Source organism: Macaca mulatta, chromosome 1 (assembly GCF_049350105.2).
Source record: "Macaca mulatta isolate MMU2019108-1 chromosome 1, T2T-MMU8v2.0, whole genome shotgun sequence".
NCBI classification, from domain to species: domain Eukaryota; kingdom Metazoa; phylum Chordata; class Mammalia; order Primates; family Cercopithecidae; genus Macaca; species Macaca mulatta.
Window position 1 is genome coordinate 34,016,399 of NC_133406.1, and position 16,037 is coordinate 34,032,435.

The window sequence follows — 16,037 nt, forward strand, 5'->3', positions numbered from 1 at the left end:
CTTCAAATTTCATCCATGGCTGTGCAAAGGACATGATCTCTTTCCTTTTTATGGCTGCATAGTATTCCATGGTTTATATGTACCACATTTTCTTTATCCAGTCTATCACTGATGGGCATTTGGGTCAGTTCCATGTCTTTGCTATTGTAAATAGTGCTGCAATAAATACAAGTGTGCATGTGCCTTTATAGTAGAATGATTTATATTTCTTTGGGTCTATATCCAGTAATGTGATTGCTAGGTCAAATGGTATTTCTGGTTCTAGATCCTTGAGAAATCACCATACTGTCTTCCACAGAGGTTGAATTAATTTACATTCCTACCAACAGTGTAAAAGCTTTCCTGTTTCTCCACATCCTCACCAGCATCTATTGTTTCCTGATTTTTTAATAATCACCATTCCAACTGGCATGAGATGGTGTCTCATTGTGGTTTTGATTTGCATTTCTCTAATGATCAGTGATGTTGAGCTTTTTTTCATATGTTTGTTGGCCACATAAATGTCTTCTTTTGAGAAGTGTCTGTTCATACCCTTTGCCCATTTTTTGATGGGTTGTTTGTTTTTTTTTCTTGTAAATATGTTTAAGCTCCTCACAAATTCTGGATATTAGACCTTTGTCAGATGTATAGATTGCAAAAATTTTCAACCATTTTGTAGGTTGTCTGTTCACTCTGATGATCGTTTCTCTTGCTGTGCAGAAGCTCTTTAGTTTAGTTAGATCCCATTTGTCAATTTTAGCTTTTGTTGTAATTGTTTTTGACATTTTTGTCATGAAGTCTTTGCCCATGCCTATGTCCTGAATGGTATTGCCTAGGTTTTCTTCTAGAGTTTTTATGGTTTTGGGTTTTACATTTAAGTCTTTAATCCATCTTGAGTTAATTTTTGTGTAAGGTATAAGAAAGGGGTTCAGTTTCAGTTTTCTGACAATGGCTTGCCAGTTTTCCCAGCACCATTTACTGAATAGAAGATCCTTTCCCAATTGCTTATTTTTGACAGGTTTGTCGAAGATCAGATGGTTGTAGGTGTGTGGTGTGATTTCTGAGGTCTGTGTTCTATTCCCTTGGTCTTTATGTCTGTTTTGCTAACAGGACCATGCTGTGTTGGTTACTGTAGACTTGTAGTATGGTTTGAAGTCAGGTAGCGTGATGCCTCCAACTTTGTTCTTTTTGCTTAGGATTGTCATGGCTATTTGGGGTCTTCTTTGATTCTATATGAAATTTAAATATAGTTGAAGGGTGCAGCAAACCAACATGGCACATGTATACCTATGTAATAAACCTGCATGTTGTGCACATATATCCTAGAAATTAAAGTATAATAATAAAATTTAAAAAATAAAGAAATTTAAAATAGTTTTTTTCTAATTCTGTGAAGAACGTCAATGGTAATTTGATGGGAGTAGCGTTAAATCTATACCTTACTTTGGGCCTTATGGCCATTTTCATGATATTGATTCTTCCTATCCATGAGGATGGAATGTTTTTCCATTTGTTTTTGTCCTATCTTATTTCCTTGAGCAGTGGTTTGTAGTTCTTCTTGAAGTGATCCTTCATATCACTTGTTGGCTGTATTCCTAGGTATTTTGTTCTCTTTGTAGTGATTGTGAATGGGAGTTCATTCATGATTTCTTTATCCACTTGTCTGTTGTTGGTGTAAAGGAATGCTTGTGATTTTTCACATTGATTTTGTATCCTGAGACTTTGCTGAAGTTGCTTATCAGTTCAAGAAGGTTTTGGACTGAGATGATGGAGTTTTCTGAATGTAAAATCATGTCATCTGCAAACAAAGACAACTTGACTTCCTCTCTTCCTCTTTGAATACCCTTTATTTCTATCTTTTGCCTGATTGCCCCGGCCAGAACTTCCAATACTATGTCAGATAGGAGTGGTAAGAGAGGGCAATCTTAGAAAAAGACTTATTTCTATAGATAGGTCTTAGGGTGTCAGTTGGGTAGGGTGTATTGGCTTTAATTCCACATGGACACAGTAGTCTCTAGTCAGTTTCTTCAGCTGTAATTCATGCTAGTGATTTTTCTATCTCAGTGGCCTAGGCTGCAAGAGTTTGTGGCAGCAGTGGCACAGCTTTGCTGGGTGTGTGCTTGCTGGGCCGTTTCTTAGGTGGAGGGAGGGATGTGAGTGCACATAATGCCCATGGTAAGTCAGTCAGCTGGGGGTCTGGCTCACTGAGGTTAGGGCTATGGGCCTTTTACTCTGGCCAGGGGTATGGGCATACAGCTCCTTGGCTGCCCTGGGGATGTGTCCTTGAGGAGCAAGCCCACTGGGCTGTTTTTCAGACCTCAGAAACAGGCACACAGTCATTTGGTCAGTCTGAAGATGTGTCTGCCCAAGGTGGCCTGCCAAACTGTTTTTCAGGACTTTGTTATGGGTGGCAGCATGTCCACCAGGGATAGAGTTGCACATAGTAGACAAATTATAAAACACAGTTCAAGTCTCTTTGTCTGTTTTTGGCATAAGCAGCAGATATCCTGAGCATCAAAAAAGAAAAAACAAAAAGCAAAAAACACTCAAGTAATGGAAAGAAGCAGGATTACTACTTTACAGGGGCCACATTAAAAACTTTTGTTTTCATGAAACAGCTGTTTGTAACTCTATCTATGATGTTCAGTGCTTTATTAGAATTTTTCGTAGTTGCTTTGGAGGAATATATTCCAGTTTGAGAGACAACCTTTCTCCTTGAGTGTAATTGACTCTATCAGTTCCAAGTGCTGGTAATTAATGATAGTAGAGAAGTGGATACAAGTGATGTTTGCTAAGACCCACAAGAGCATATTGCTCTGTGAGATACCCATGGTCTCTAAGTACAATTTTTGGAGTTGAGAGCAGGTATACAATTAACAGGATATCCTCCCTTAATTTACTTTTCTTTCTCTCAAAACTCAGATTAAATACAAGGTAAGGTGCTTGAACAGTTTTAAATTTAGTTAACATATATGATGGAAGCCAGTCACAAGAAAGAGCTGAGAAAATGATTCTTAGTAAGATGATATGGTCCAAATGTTTGGCTTCCACACTACCACCATCTTTTGAGTTACATCATTTGATCTGATTTTTCTAATCCATGGGCTACCATGGTTCAGTTTAGTGTTGAGTAATTTCATAAATCATATTCATGTACTGGTCCCTCTGTTCTTTCCAAGAATGTGGCTTTGATGAATAAACAATAGTTATAACATGTTTGTTTCTATCTCACGTACATCCAAAATTATAATATCTCAATGTTGCACAAACTCAAGAGTTTCACCACGTATATTGTGTTGGCTTGGACTTCATTGGTTTTGTCAGTCTTTACTTTGCTAGACTGAGAAGAAGTCTCCTAAATGTGGGATTCTGTAATTTTTCCTTTGAAACAAAGTTCATCTTGCTTTTGCTTAATGAGGTCAATAAAGTAGGACTGAGGGTCCCTCCTGAGAGCATGTGGGGAGCTGTGCAGGCTGCTCTATGACCCCAATTTGTAGCTAAAGAATGAAGAAGAGCATGCCTGGGATGGACACATTTTGTCCACAGGTACAGTTGGTCACTGGGTCTTCCAGTAGACATGTTGTGGCTGAAAACTCAGATTATAGGTAATATTTACCCCCTTTTAAATTACAAAAAAATGATATTATCAGCAAATCAGCCACATCTAACTTTGTAGTCCAAGGGAAAAGGAGACATTTGGCAGCTTGCAATTGCTTTCCTTTTTAGTCTTTACAGTAATGGAATCGACTCAAACTGGTTCATCAGAGAAACTTGTACATATCTTTTCCCAAATCCATGTTCAGTGACATCATACTGGTAACTTAAAATTGGCCATTGTGGCAGTAATTTATATCACAGAAATTGGCAAATGTTGCAAATCAGGACTTGGATTTTTTTTTAATCTTCAGAGGACCAGTTGTTAAATATTTACTAGCATACCACTGGTTTTATATCTAATTTATTATTTCCTTTGATAACACATCATGAAAGTCCTTCTCCTCATCATAGCTAATGTTTATTAATCACTTTATTTGAGCTGAACACTGTGCTAAGATACTTCGCATATGATATTTTATTTAATTCTCACAGCAACCTCATGCGGTCTAAGGTCTCAGCTTGTGGTTGAAGGATGCTGAAGATGCACAGATTTTATTTCTCAGGTAAAACCTTCAAATAAGGAAACCAGAGCTCAGCAAGATGATATAACTTTTTTTTTTTTTGAGATGATACAGCATGTAAGTGGTAGATTGTAGAATATAATTTCTGGCTGACTCATGCTTTTAACCACATGCACTATGGTCTTTCCCGCATAGGGTTTGTAGAAAACTGTTCTGGGCTCAAAATAATGATATCTTGGTTCTAGTGTACTCTCTGCACCCAGTCTGACACCTGATCTCTCAAAGCCTCAGTGTCTGCATCTATAAAAGAAGGCCAATGACAATAACTCTGCCTGCCTCAGAGGATGGTTTTACCACTTAAATAACAGTATGCAAAAGATTTATTTGGAAAGCTCAAGGACTATATAAATGGGAGATAACATTACAGGCTAAGTAAAAGTAAATAGAGTCACACATACACAGGCACATACACACACACACATACATACACACAAAATTCCAGTGTAGAAGATTTGGCTGAAGTGAGTAATTTATATAAAGGCAGGTTCTGAGGACTCTTGCAATGAATATTACTGGGTGAACTGGCAGGACGTTGAGCTTGGCAATGTCTGACCTTATCTCTTGGAATTCTTTGGCTTTGGTGCTCTCTAGCCTTCCCAGACAGTCTGACTGGTGATCAAGGTAGTCCTAATCTCGTGGGCAGATTTTTATGGTGGATACCTTCTAGGAATCAAATTATTAACAAGACAGGTCAGTGTTGGGAAGTTGACATTTAATGGCTTTAGGGAGAATTTCTGCTATGTTATGTCCATGTTTTAATAAAGAGGTCCTTTTGCTGCACCCATAGCTATTTATACTTTCAGTAGTCAGCCTATTCCATTGTTATTCATTTCAGGTTTATTTTCTGCATTACATTGAACTCTCCATGATATCATATAATTATTTGATCACTATAGAATCTCCAGCACTAAGTACTGAGATTGGCAGATAGTATTGCTTTGTAAATATCTACCAAACTTGCACTTGCATGGGTGAGCTAACTTAGTATGCTTCTGTGCACTTATTCATAACAGGTCCTATGAATCCTAACTACCTCGTTTATCCTAACTACCCCTCATTCCATTAGTTTGCTGAATTAATGAACAAGTATGTATCACTGTTGCATGGACACCTTGGACAAATCTAAGATTCCTGATCTAGTATAATTTTTAAACAAATGATTTAAAAGAATTTCAGATGATCTTTACATTTTCATGTCTGATTTAACTTACCATTGATATCAATCTTGCTAACTTTCCTTCACTGAATGAAAAATACTAAGGCTCTCAACTTCTGTCTTCTACATTTCATTCTACTAAGCAGCAGTGAGGAACTTGATTTCTTTTGTAATATGGGATAAGCTCTCCATATGGCTTCAAAATAGTCTGTATTTGTGAAAGCTTCACATGTGACTGATTCACAACTAGAGCTGTTGGCACTGAATCAGAGAATTCTATTTGCTAAGTATGCCTTTTTAACTGGAGGGAGTGCAAGATAGTGCTTCAGCAACTATATACTCTATTTCCCTACAGATGAAGTATGAACAATGGTAACAAAGCAAGTAAAATGTAGTTATCTAAGCAATATAGTGAGGTTTTTCATTTGCTGTTTGGACATCCTAAATTAGAGAGCAAATAATCATTACTTTGGTAATCATTCAGAATAATACCTCTACATACTGGCTACATCTCACAAGTAATATAGATGATCTTAGTGCTCTTGGCTATAAATATTTTTTGATATAATTGCTAACTTATATTAATCAGAACTAGACTAGTATAATCAGAGTTTTCCATCTTCTATTTAGTATTTCAAGAAGTTAGAAATATCATTTCAGATACACTATTAATAACTTTATGCCTTTCTATGAGACAAATAAGAACAATTATTTTTTTGATAATAGACTAGAAGTTCTAAGGACAGCAAATTAAAATGTTTAAAATTGCAAGTAGATGCCTGGCAGATAATCATGTTAATTATCTGGTAACTTATATGTCAAGTCTAACAATTTATATCTGAACTCATACATATACCTGTGTGTATGCATCAAATATAAAGTAACCTCCCCAGTACTTTCTCTTAAAGATCAGCAAATAGCTGATAGATTAGTAACTCCATGGTCCTGATATTCAGTATTGCAGCCCATGTGATCATAGGTCAGATAGATAATTAAAACTACTTACTACTTATTAAAATAAGTGGACCAGGAGAAAATATGAATCAGGGAACTTAGTGTTAATCTCACTAGATTTATTTACTTTTTTTGAAAATCCGCTCAATACAAGAGTTTGTAGAGGAGTATTCCTTACACTTCTTTAACAGATAGACCCCAGTGTGAAAACAATAACAACTGAAACCCCGAAACCCAAATCGGAATACCCTATTGAACTGTAGCTAGTCATCACTAGTAATTCAAAGTATAGTTGCTAGAATTACTGGGTTAGGGAGGAAATATTTTTGCTAAAAAGTACTTCTATTTTGTAAACCATGAGTTATTAATTTATGCTGAAGACAGAAGAGAAGATATTCTATCACTTTTGGAAATATAACTACTTGTAAAGCACTTGCCTACCATCAGAATAGGAATCCTCATGGCTTATAAATCTAGACTGTCTAAGAAGAATTATTGTTGGACTGGATTGCATAGGAGGTCAGGGAACAAATAAAAGTCTTATTTAACAAGCTTGGGGAGAAAGACTCTTGATGTTTACCCAGGTATCTGATCAATATTTTTCCATCATTTATTCATCGGTGCAAGCAATATTTATTAAGCATTTCCTATGTGATGTACTGACTTCTTGTGATTTATTAGTAAAAGCTATTCCTGAGAGACTATGTACTAGAAGAGGTACTGAGGAAGAGATGGTGGCTAAACTGAAGATGGGTTACTACGAACATTTAAGGCCTCCAAACTGCCTGAGTCCCATCTGCAATCATGCCACATCTGAAAGTTTGTGCCCCTTCCTGCTGCCAACTTATTAATGATCTAACTATTTATGGGTGTTCTATCCTTTGTTTATTCAATTAGATTTAACAGCCCTGTGCCTGTTAAATGCCCTGTGCCTGCTCTGAGCAAGGCAGGTAGTGTATGATAGGACCTTTATTAATCTGGAAACAGTCTGCTTCTGTACTGTGGTGGGTGGTATTGGGTATAGAACAGTCATTCTACTAACTCAGTGACTAGATTTTTAGGCTAGGACCATGGGGCAGTGCCATATTGCTTTCTCTGGGGAGCAGTTGTTCACTGTGGATGGGCATCCTTACCCATGAGAGGTGTTAGAGGGAATAGTGGGCTAGGAATGATGTCTGGGATGTTATCATCTTCTCTAAAAAGAGTCCCTGATTAATCAACTCTTTGTTTTCTCCATGAGTATCATCTTTTTAACGTTCAGTAGAGAAAAATCACCTTCCAGAGGGTAGGAAATGGCTGTCATTTGCAAAAAGTATGACTACTCTCAGGGCTTCTGAGGAAATGGAAAAGCGCTAGGATCAGTGAGGAAAGGCATGGACTCAAAGCCAGTCAGCATGAAGCACATTTGTGATGGAGTGCTAGAGAATTCTTGCCATTTGCATTGAACATCTGCTTTCCAGCTTCCATTTTGGTTATGTAAACATACCAGAATGAGTTAACTTGGCTGGAATCTCAAATCACTCCTTTTGGGGATAGGATATGCCAGAACGGCCTGATATAGGGATATGAGCAGGCATCTCAGATGAGAAGTCTATGTCACTTACTTTATTTCCCATTAAAAACCTGCATTCCTGTTATTTACATGGGCTTTCTTCTCCCTTTCTCCATTCCCCTTTGTATCTGGTATCTCTTCCCTCGATTCTTCCTTCTTTCCCAGGTGTGTTTGATAACTGCTCCCACACTGTCAGTGACAAAGGCTGGGCCCTGGGGATCCGCTCAGGGAAGGACAAGGGAAAGCGGGATGCTCGCTTCTTCTTCTCCCTCCGCACCGACCGCATGAAAAAAGCCACCATCTTGATTAGCCACAGTCGCTACCAACCAGGCACATGGACCCACGTGGCAGCCACTTACGATGGACGGCGCATGGCCCTGTATGTGCATGGCACTCAGGTGGCTAGCAGTCTAGATCAGTCTGGCCCCCTGAACAGCCCCTTCATGGCATCTTGCCGCTCTTTGCTCCTGGGGGGAGACAGCTCTGAGGATGGACGCTATTTCCGTGGACACCTGGGCACACTGGTTTTCTGGTCGACCGCCCTGCCACAAAACCATTTTCAACACAGTTCTCAGCATTCAAGCGGGGAGGAGGAAGCGACTGACTTGGTCCTGACAGCGAGCTTTGAGCCTCTGAACACAGAATGGGTTCCCTTTAGAGATGAGAAGTACCCACGACTTGAGGTTCTCCAGGGCTTTGAGCCAGAGCCCGAGATTCTGTCGCCTTTGCGGCCCCCACTCTGTGGGCAAACGGTTTGTGACAACGTGGAATTGATCTCCCGGTACAATGGATACTGGCCCCTTCGGGGAGAGAAGGTGATACGCTACCAGGTAGTGAACATCTGTGATGATGAGGGCCTAAACCCCATTGTGAGCGAGGAGCAGATTCGTCTGCAGCACGAGGCACTGAATGAGGCCTTCAGCCGCTACAACATCAGCTGGCAGCTGAGCGTCCACCAGGTCCACAATTCCACCCTGCGACACCGGGTTGTGCTTGTGAACTGTGAGCCCAGCAAGATTGGCAATGACCATTGCGACCCCGAGTGTGAGCACCCACTCACAGGCTATGATGGGGGTGACTGCCGCCTGCAGGGCCGCTGCTACTCCTGGAACCGCAGGGATGGGCTCTGTCACGCGGAGTGTAACAACATGCTGAACGACTTCGACGACGGGGACTGCTGCGACCCCCAGGTGGCTGATGTGCGCAAGACCTGCTTTGACCCTGACTCACCGAAGAGGTAAGGGACTGGGGTTTGGGGTGTCCTACTTGTAGGGTGCATTTCTAACATCATTTTATCTGTTTGGTTTTGGAGACAAATGTGTTCACACAGTCCCTGAATACAACATTAATCCACCCCATCAGACAGTATTAAGCTTTTGTGAAGTGCTAGGTGTTCTGTTAGGTAATTAGGAACACAGATGTCTGAGACAAGAGACAGCCCTCACAGAACTCACTATTTGTGGTGCAGAAAGCTGTGTACACAGTGTAGGCATATGCACCAGATACTTGGGGCACAGGAAAGCTGAACAACTTGCTCTACCAGAGGAGGCCAGGAAATCTTCGTGGAGAATGAACAAGGTATCCAGACATAGAAACCAGTCAATACTTATTACACGTGACAATACTTCCTATAGTCTTAGGGTCTTGGCAAAGTAATACAGATCTGTGAAAAGGTCTTAGGTCTTTTTAGTCTAAGCAGTTCAACACTTTCGTAAAGTTTCGTGTGACAGCTAGCCACTAGTCTCCTTTAGGTGACTGAGATCTTTCACTGTTGCCCCATTAAATTCCATTCTTTGTGCAGCATCCAGAAGGATCTTTTGAAAAAGGTAAGTTGGATACTGTCATTTCTCGTCTTAAGATTTTTTCCTCCACTGCACTCAGAATAAAATCTGAATCCCCTACCTGACACACAGGCTCTTAATGCAATCTGCCCCCTGTCTGCCTCTCCATTCCCACCCACATAGCACAGCCTCACTGACTTGATTCTATTCCATTGAACAGATCAAGCTTTTTTCTGCCCTCAGGATTTTGCATTTGCTGTTCCATCTTCTTGGAATCCTCTTTTCCTTAATATTCCCTTGGTGGGCTCTCTCTTGTCATTCAAATGCCTACTTAGATGTTACCACCTGGGAGGCCTTTCCTAATCCCTCAGATTAAAGCAGCTATCAATTACTGTTACATCAACTAATTTAAATTTCCTGTTTAACACTTAGTACTTCTGATATTTTTTCTTTCACATTCATGTATTTGTCTGTTTTTCCCCTATTTGGAATATCAGCTCCATGAGATCAGGGCTCTTATCTATTCTGTTAACTACTATATTCCCAAGGCCTAGAATAGCAGCTGACATTTAGTTGTTTAAGTTGATGAATAAATGGATCTGATGTGTCTCTTGTTCTGAGACAGAAGCCATAAGAAGATTCTCATTTGATGGCTGATGCAGGGGTTGGACATAATAGAGGAGGGTAAGAAAGTAGGTAGGTAGCTAGTGAATTTGTTAATATGTGTTTGTGGACAAGGTATCCCCAGTACACAACTGGTGCCTTTGTTCAAATTATGAAAAGGCTTACCTGACCTAGGGTACAGGGCTGGTGGGAGTTGGGGGAACAGGATCTCAGCTCCCACCCAATGTCTTGATGGCTGCTTTTGTGTTGGACACCATTTGTACAAGTAGTTCCTGGTACCCCTGTGTGTGGGAAGTCCTCTTGGTATGAGTTACCACTAATAGAGTGGCCTGTACTTTAAGCATGTGGTGTAAAAGACTGAGTATACGATTTGGAATCAAGGGACACGATTAAATTTTGGAGTCCTCACTACTTAACTAGGTTTACAAGTTACGCAAGTCACTTTTGGAAACTCAGAAGTCTTCTCTATGAAGTAAGGATGATTGCAGTAATACCTTGCATTATCAGTATTTTCAGGTTATTTTGTAAATCAAATGAAAGTATAGGAAAGTAGCTCTAAAGTTTTCAATGTACACAAATAGTTCTAAAATAACATTAGTTCTTATTATTAAGGCTGACAGATAGGAAGTCTTTATTTACATAGTGATGCAAAGAGAACTAATCAAATTATCAGAACTATTTGTATAATAAAATTCTGTTTAGAACAATGAGAACACATGGACACAGGGAGGGGAACATCACACACTGGGGCCTCTCAGGGAGTGGTGGGGCTAGGGGATGGATAGCATTAGGAGAAATACCTAATGTAGATGACGGGTTGATGGGCGCAGCAAACCACCATGACATGTGTATACCTATGTAACAAACCTGCATGTTCTGCATGTGTATCCCAGAACTTAAAGTATAATTTAAAAAAAGAAGAAGAAAAGAAAATTATGTTTGGGTTTGGTTTTTAGATTTTGGTAACCTCAAACAGAAGCTAAACCTCACTAACAGCAGTGGTTAGCAACACTTAGGATCCCCCGGAGAAATGAGAAAGTCTGGTCTCCCAGTTTATAGTAATGACCTCCTGCCCTGTCTGAGAGAGCTGTCTTTCAAGGTACCCAGGTATTGTTCTCCTCAGAATTTCCCTTTCTTTCTCTAAATTCCTATCACACTGCCCTTATCTGGGTGTTTATGACTTACCTCACTGCCTGCAGAAGAGGAACTCACTCCTTCTATTTATAGACCCAGTAGTGTTTTGAACCTTTATTCATAAGTGACTCTTTTAGCCCCACATATAAAACCTGCTTTGTGGAATACAAAGGAAATATTTATACTTTTTGATAGTTAAAAATACTAACTCAAAGTGAAAATTGCTCATGGTTTAAAATATCAAATTATACCAAAAGACAGAAGGAAGAAAATCAGTCACCTGCCTAACTCTTCCCCATCCTTCTCCACACTCTGTCCTTGCTTTGCACAGGTTACTATATCTATTTTTTTCACCTTTTTTTTTCTGGTAGTTTCCTGTACACCTCCAAATATTGTATTTATATTGCTTGGTTCATCAATTTTAAACATTATCCATTGATTTCTTAAGATAGAGACGGGACTAACTCCCTTACATTATCTCCTTCCTTGTCCTTACATCCTTCCATATAATTACTTTACTATTTTTGTTGAATCAATTGTATGTATTATAGTATTATGACTGTGAAATGTTATTTGTTGCAGAACAAAGTACTATTCTATTATTATATTTCTTTTCTTGCACAACTTCTTCCCATTCCCAGCCCAACCCCTTGAGTCTCTATTTATTTCCTTCTTTCCTTCCTTCCTTCCTTCCTTCTTTTATTCTTTCTTGATATTCTTGATTGCTTTCAAATGCTTTATTTTACCGGCTAATTTGTAGAATAAATTTATAAAAATGTTCCCCTCCTCTGAACTGTTCTAACACTAAATAAAACTCTTCTTCTTTACCCTTCAAAAAATGTTTTTTACACTCCTCTAGAGCTCTCCCTTCTAGTTAATTGTATTCTCTTCTTCCAATCTTGGCCAGTTATCTTTAGGTCTGCTGCACAGTTGTCATCCTGGGACTTCTCTTCAATGCGTTTTTTTGGGGGATAGAGCCACTGTGTCCTGAATTACATGAATATCTCTTAATTTACTACCTTATTTTACTGGAAAGCATCCTCAAGTAAATTTGTAAGAAAAGATGTTTTAGGTAATCTTTTCTGAAAATGCACTTCTCAGAATGTTTTTGTTCTACCTTCATACAAAACTGATAGTTTGACGGTATAAAATTTTGAATTGAAAAACAGTTTATCTCAAACTTATGAAGAAGTTCATTAATTACTTCTAGCTTCTGTTCTGATAATTGTGTGTACTTTTATAGGTGTGTGAGTATATATATACACACACATATATATATTTATATATTCTTTTAGAATCTTAGCCTTGTTACTCTAGGAATTTGTAAGATTATTTTTTAGGGATTGACTTTTATTGTTCTTTTGTTGAACATTGTTCAGTTTGGACACTTATGCCCCTTGTCTCTGGAAAAATCTCTTAAATTGTTACTTTGATATTTCTTCATTCAGTTTTCTCTATTCTCTTTGTTACCCCTGATACTCCTGGGGATGAATCTACTGAACTCACTCTTTGTCTCTTTTCTCTCCTACGTTCTCTGTTAGTTTGTTCTACTTTTTTTTTTTTTTTGAGATTTCTTTGAGTCTTTCAATGCTTTTATTTACTTTTTTATTTTAACAATCATACCTTTAACACCTTCTTCTTCTTTGATTATTTTTAATATAATTTTAAAAAATTTTAAGACAGACATTTTCAAAGATAAAAATGTGATTGATTTGGAAATTTTTTTGTGTGTGTTATATCTGATACCTCTGAAGTCAACTTTTCTTTTTTATTGTATTTTAAATTAATGACTGTCCTTTATGCTGGTGACTTTCCTTAAATGTCTAATGCTTATTCACAGTAGAAACCACACTTTTAAATCTCTACCTATGATTATCTGAGAAAGAATAATTATCTATGAATTTTCTCTTTTGAAAAGAGAAATTTGAAGGCAGAAACATAGTGGAGGAGAGAGGCTTTCTTCTCAGCTCTCTTATACTTATTTCATGTGTCGGTCTTTTCTGCCTTCCCTATCCTATTTTTTGTGCTGAATTTTTATTATAAAAATATTAATTTTTTATGACTCTTGGCAAGAGCAATATTTTGAAAAGTAATTATTTATCAAGCTTCTATGATATGCCAGGCATGGCAGAGGGACACATGTAAAGACTACGGAAATGGTAAGGGCTAACAATTTAGAGGAGAAGTTCAGTAATTTTATCTAAATTCTCTGGGTTTAAATCCAGGCTGAGGCATTAAGAGCAGAACATGGGGAATGGCTTTTCTTTGCCATGGCTTAGATTGTTTGAAAGGACTTTTGATTCATAGAGATATAGATCTTTGGGGTTCCATAAGGTCCTGTGACTTGGTGGAGTTAGTCTCTGAACTAGATTGCCTTTGTAGAGCCTGCCTATTACTACAGTTAAATCACAGAGCTCAAGCTCACAATTCCATTATACTGTTACTCTGAAGGGACTCAACTTTGACAAATGCTTTGCCAGGCATCTATTGAGCGGAGTGCTCCAGGCACAGAGTCTTTCCACTCACAGTGGAAGCACCAGAAGCTCACAGTTTAGGGTCGGGGGAGAGTAGTAGAAAGTGGGGGACAGACCTACAAATAGATCACTAACATTTGAGTGCAAGGATTGATGTATGAACAACTCTCCTTACTTCCCAAATCCTGTTCAGTCTTCCTGCTGTGGTTCCAATGTGTCTCCCAAAGTTAAGAAAATGTGGCACATATATACCATGGAATACTATGCAGCCATAAAAAAGATGAGTTCTTGTCCTTTGTAGGGACACAGATGAAGCTGGAAACCATCATTCTGAGCAAACTATCCCAAGGACAGAAAACCAAACACCGCATGTTCTCATTCATAGGTGGGAATTGAACAATGAGAACATTTGGACACAGGGTGGGGAACATCACACACCGGGGCCTGTCATGGGGTAGGAGAGGGGTAGGATAGTATTAGGAGATATACCTAATGTAAATGACCAGTTAATGGGTGCAGCACACCAACATGGCACATGTATACATATGTAACAAATCTGCACGTTGTGTACATGTACCCTGGAACTTAAAGTATAATAAATTAAAAAAAAAAGAAATTTAATCCCTAAAGCAACAGTGTTGAGAGGTGAAAATGTTAAGGGATGGTTATGTCATGAGAGCTCTGCCCTCATTAATGGATTCATGCTGTTATCACAGGAGTGAGTTTCTGATAAAAGGATGAGTTTGCTACCCCTCTCTCGTGCCTGCTTTCTTGCACTTCTGTCTTCTGCCATGGGATGATGAAGCAAAAGGACCTTCACTAGATGCAGGCCCCTCAACCTTGGACTTTACAGCCTCCAGAACTGTAGGAAATTAATCTCTCTTTTTCATAAATTACCCATTCTCATGTATTCTGCTCTGGCATCACAAAACAAACCAAGATGCATTCCCACCACCCCCAGCAAGAAACCACAAATCTAGCCCAAAGTAGTTCCTCTCCCAAATGTTCTGAGAGGAGAGAAAGCCTGAAGAATTCAGCATCAAACATCTGTAACCCAGATGAGCCTATCAAAGGGAGAGTACTTATCAGGCTCTGGACTGGTCAGGAGGAGATATGAATTATAGATACATTACCCAGCCAGTTGAACAGACCTACCAAGATAAAGGAACTTGGAACTAGGCAGGGCTACATAAGCCAGATGTCTGTTTCTACATAGTAGCTTCCCTGAGAGATGATCTGCAAGAATTAAGGGAAGGAAGGGTGTTGAGTGTCCACTTCAGTAAAATCACAAATGTTATTGACTGTTCCCTGTGGTGCATACTAGGGAGCCGAGCCCAAAGGAATTTCTGTACCCTCAGGGGAACCTGTCTTCCCTGACCTTTGCAGGCTTCAACTTTTTTTTGGTTATTAATTGTTTCTGTCACATTTCTCCCTAAAATTATGTCTCAGAGTTACAGTTCTTTGCTGCTGCACCTACTTTCCATCCCATGCTTTCTCTCCTTTTCACAATAGAGTTGAGCAAGTATTTCACTAAGTCTGGAACTCTGCTTGTCTCTCTTTTTTGGTTTCTATATCTCAGATCTCATAATATTGCTATAATGTGAAGAAAAGTCTCCAGATAAAAACAAATAGTTGAACAAGGATCAATCATTTAGTGTCTGACCATGCTCTGAAGCAGACAATGGGGATACTGTATATTTGTTTTCTGTATATTTGTTTCTGAAGCCTGTGATGGGCTAACATCTCTATATGTTGGCAACTCATTGTCTCTTCTTTGCCTCATTTCCTGAGGTTTCACTGGGGAGTTCAAGGGCAGAGGACTCTTATACATAGCAATACTTGCCCATGGCATACTTCCCTCTATAGAGGTCCTCAAGAGGGTGGCTGGGAATTGTTCTGGGGGATATGGCAGAGAGTGGTGTCTGCAGGTATACACTAGAAAGGGTGTTTCTTGGGACAGGAAGGCAGAGGCACATGGCATCAAAGGGAACAGGTGGAGAAGTTGGTGCTACACAGACCTGGATGCCTTGGATTAGCTGTGCTCACACTCGGAGGCTGTTGAGCCAAAGGCATGGTCAGGCTGGGCTCTTGCAGCGGCTGGTCTGTTAAACATCAGCCAGGCTTCATTATAGGTTTCTTTTGAAGTTGAGATTCAAAGGTCCCTGAAGCCAAAAAAAACACACGCAGGGAAAATAAGCATAAGGG

At 39.2% G+C, this 16,037-nt stretch overlaps 1 protein-coding gene across 1 annotated transcript in view; it reads left to right on the top strand.

The window, feature by feature from the left end:
• The window catches only part of PAPPA2 (pappalysin 2), a 303,315-nt gene that overhangs the window by 30,741 nt on the left and 256,537 nt on the right, over positions 1–16,037 (top strand). Inside the window, exon 2 of the mRNA XM_015123561.3 lies at positions 7,985–9,056. Coding sequence (XP_014979047.3) covers positions 7,985–9,056 — 1,072 coding nt within the window. The remainder of the gene's footprint in view (positions 1–7,984; positions 9,057–16,037) is intronic.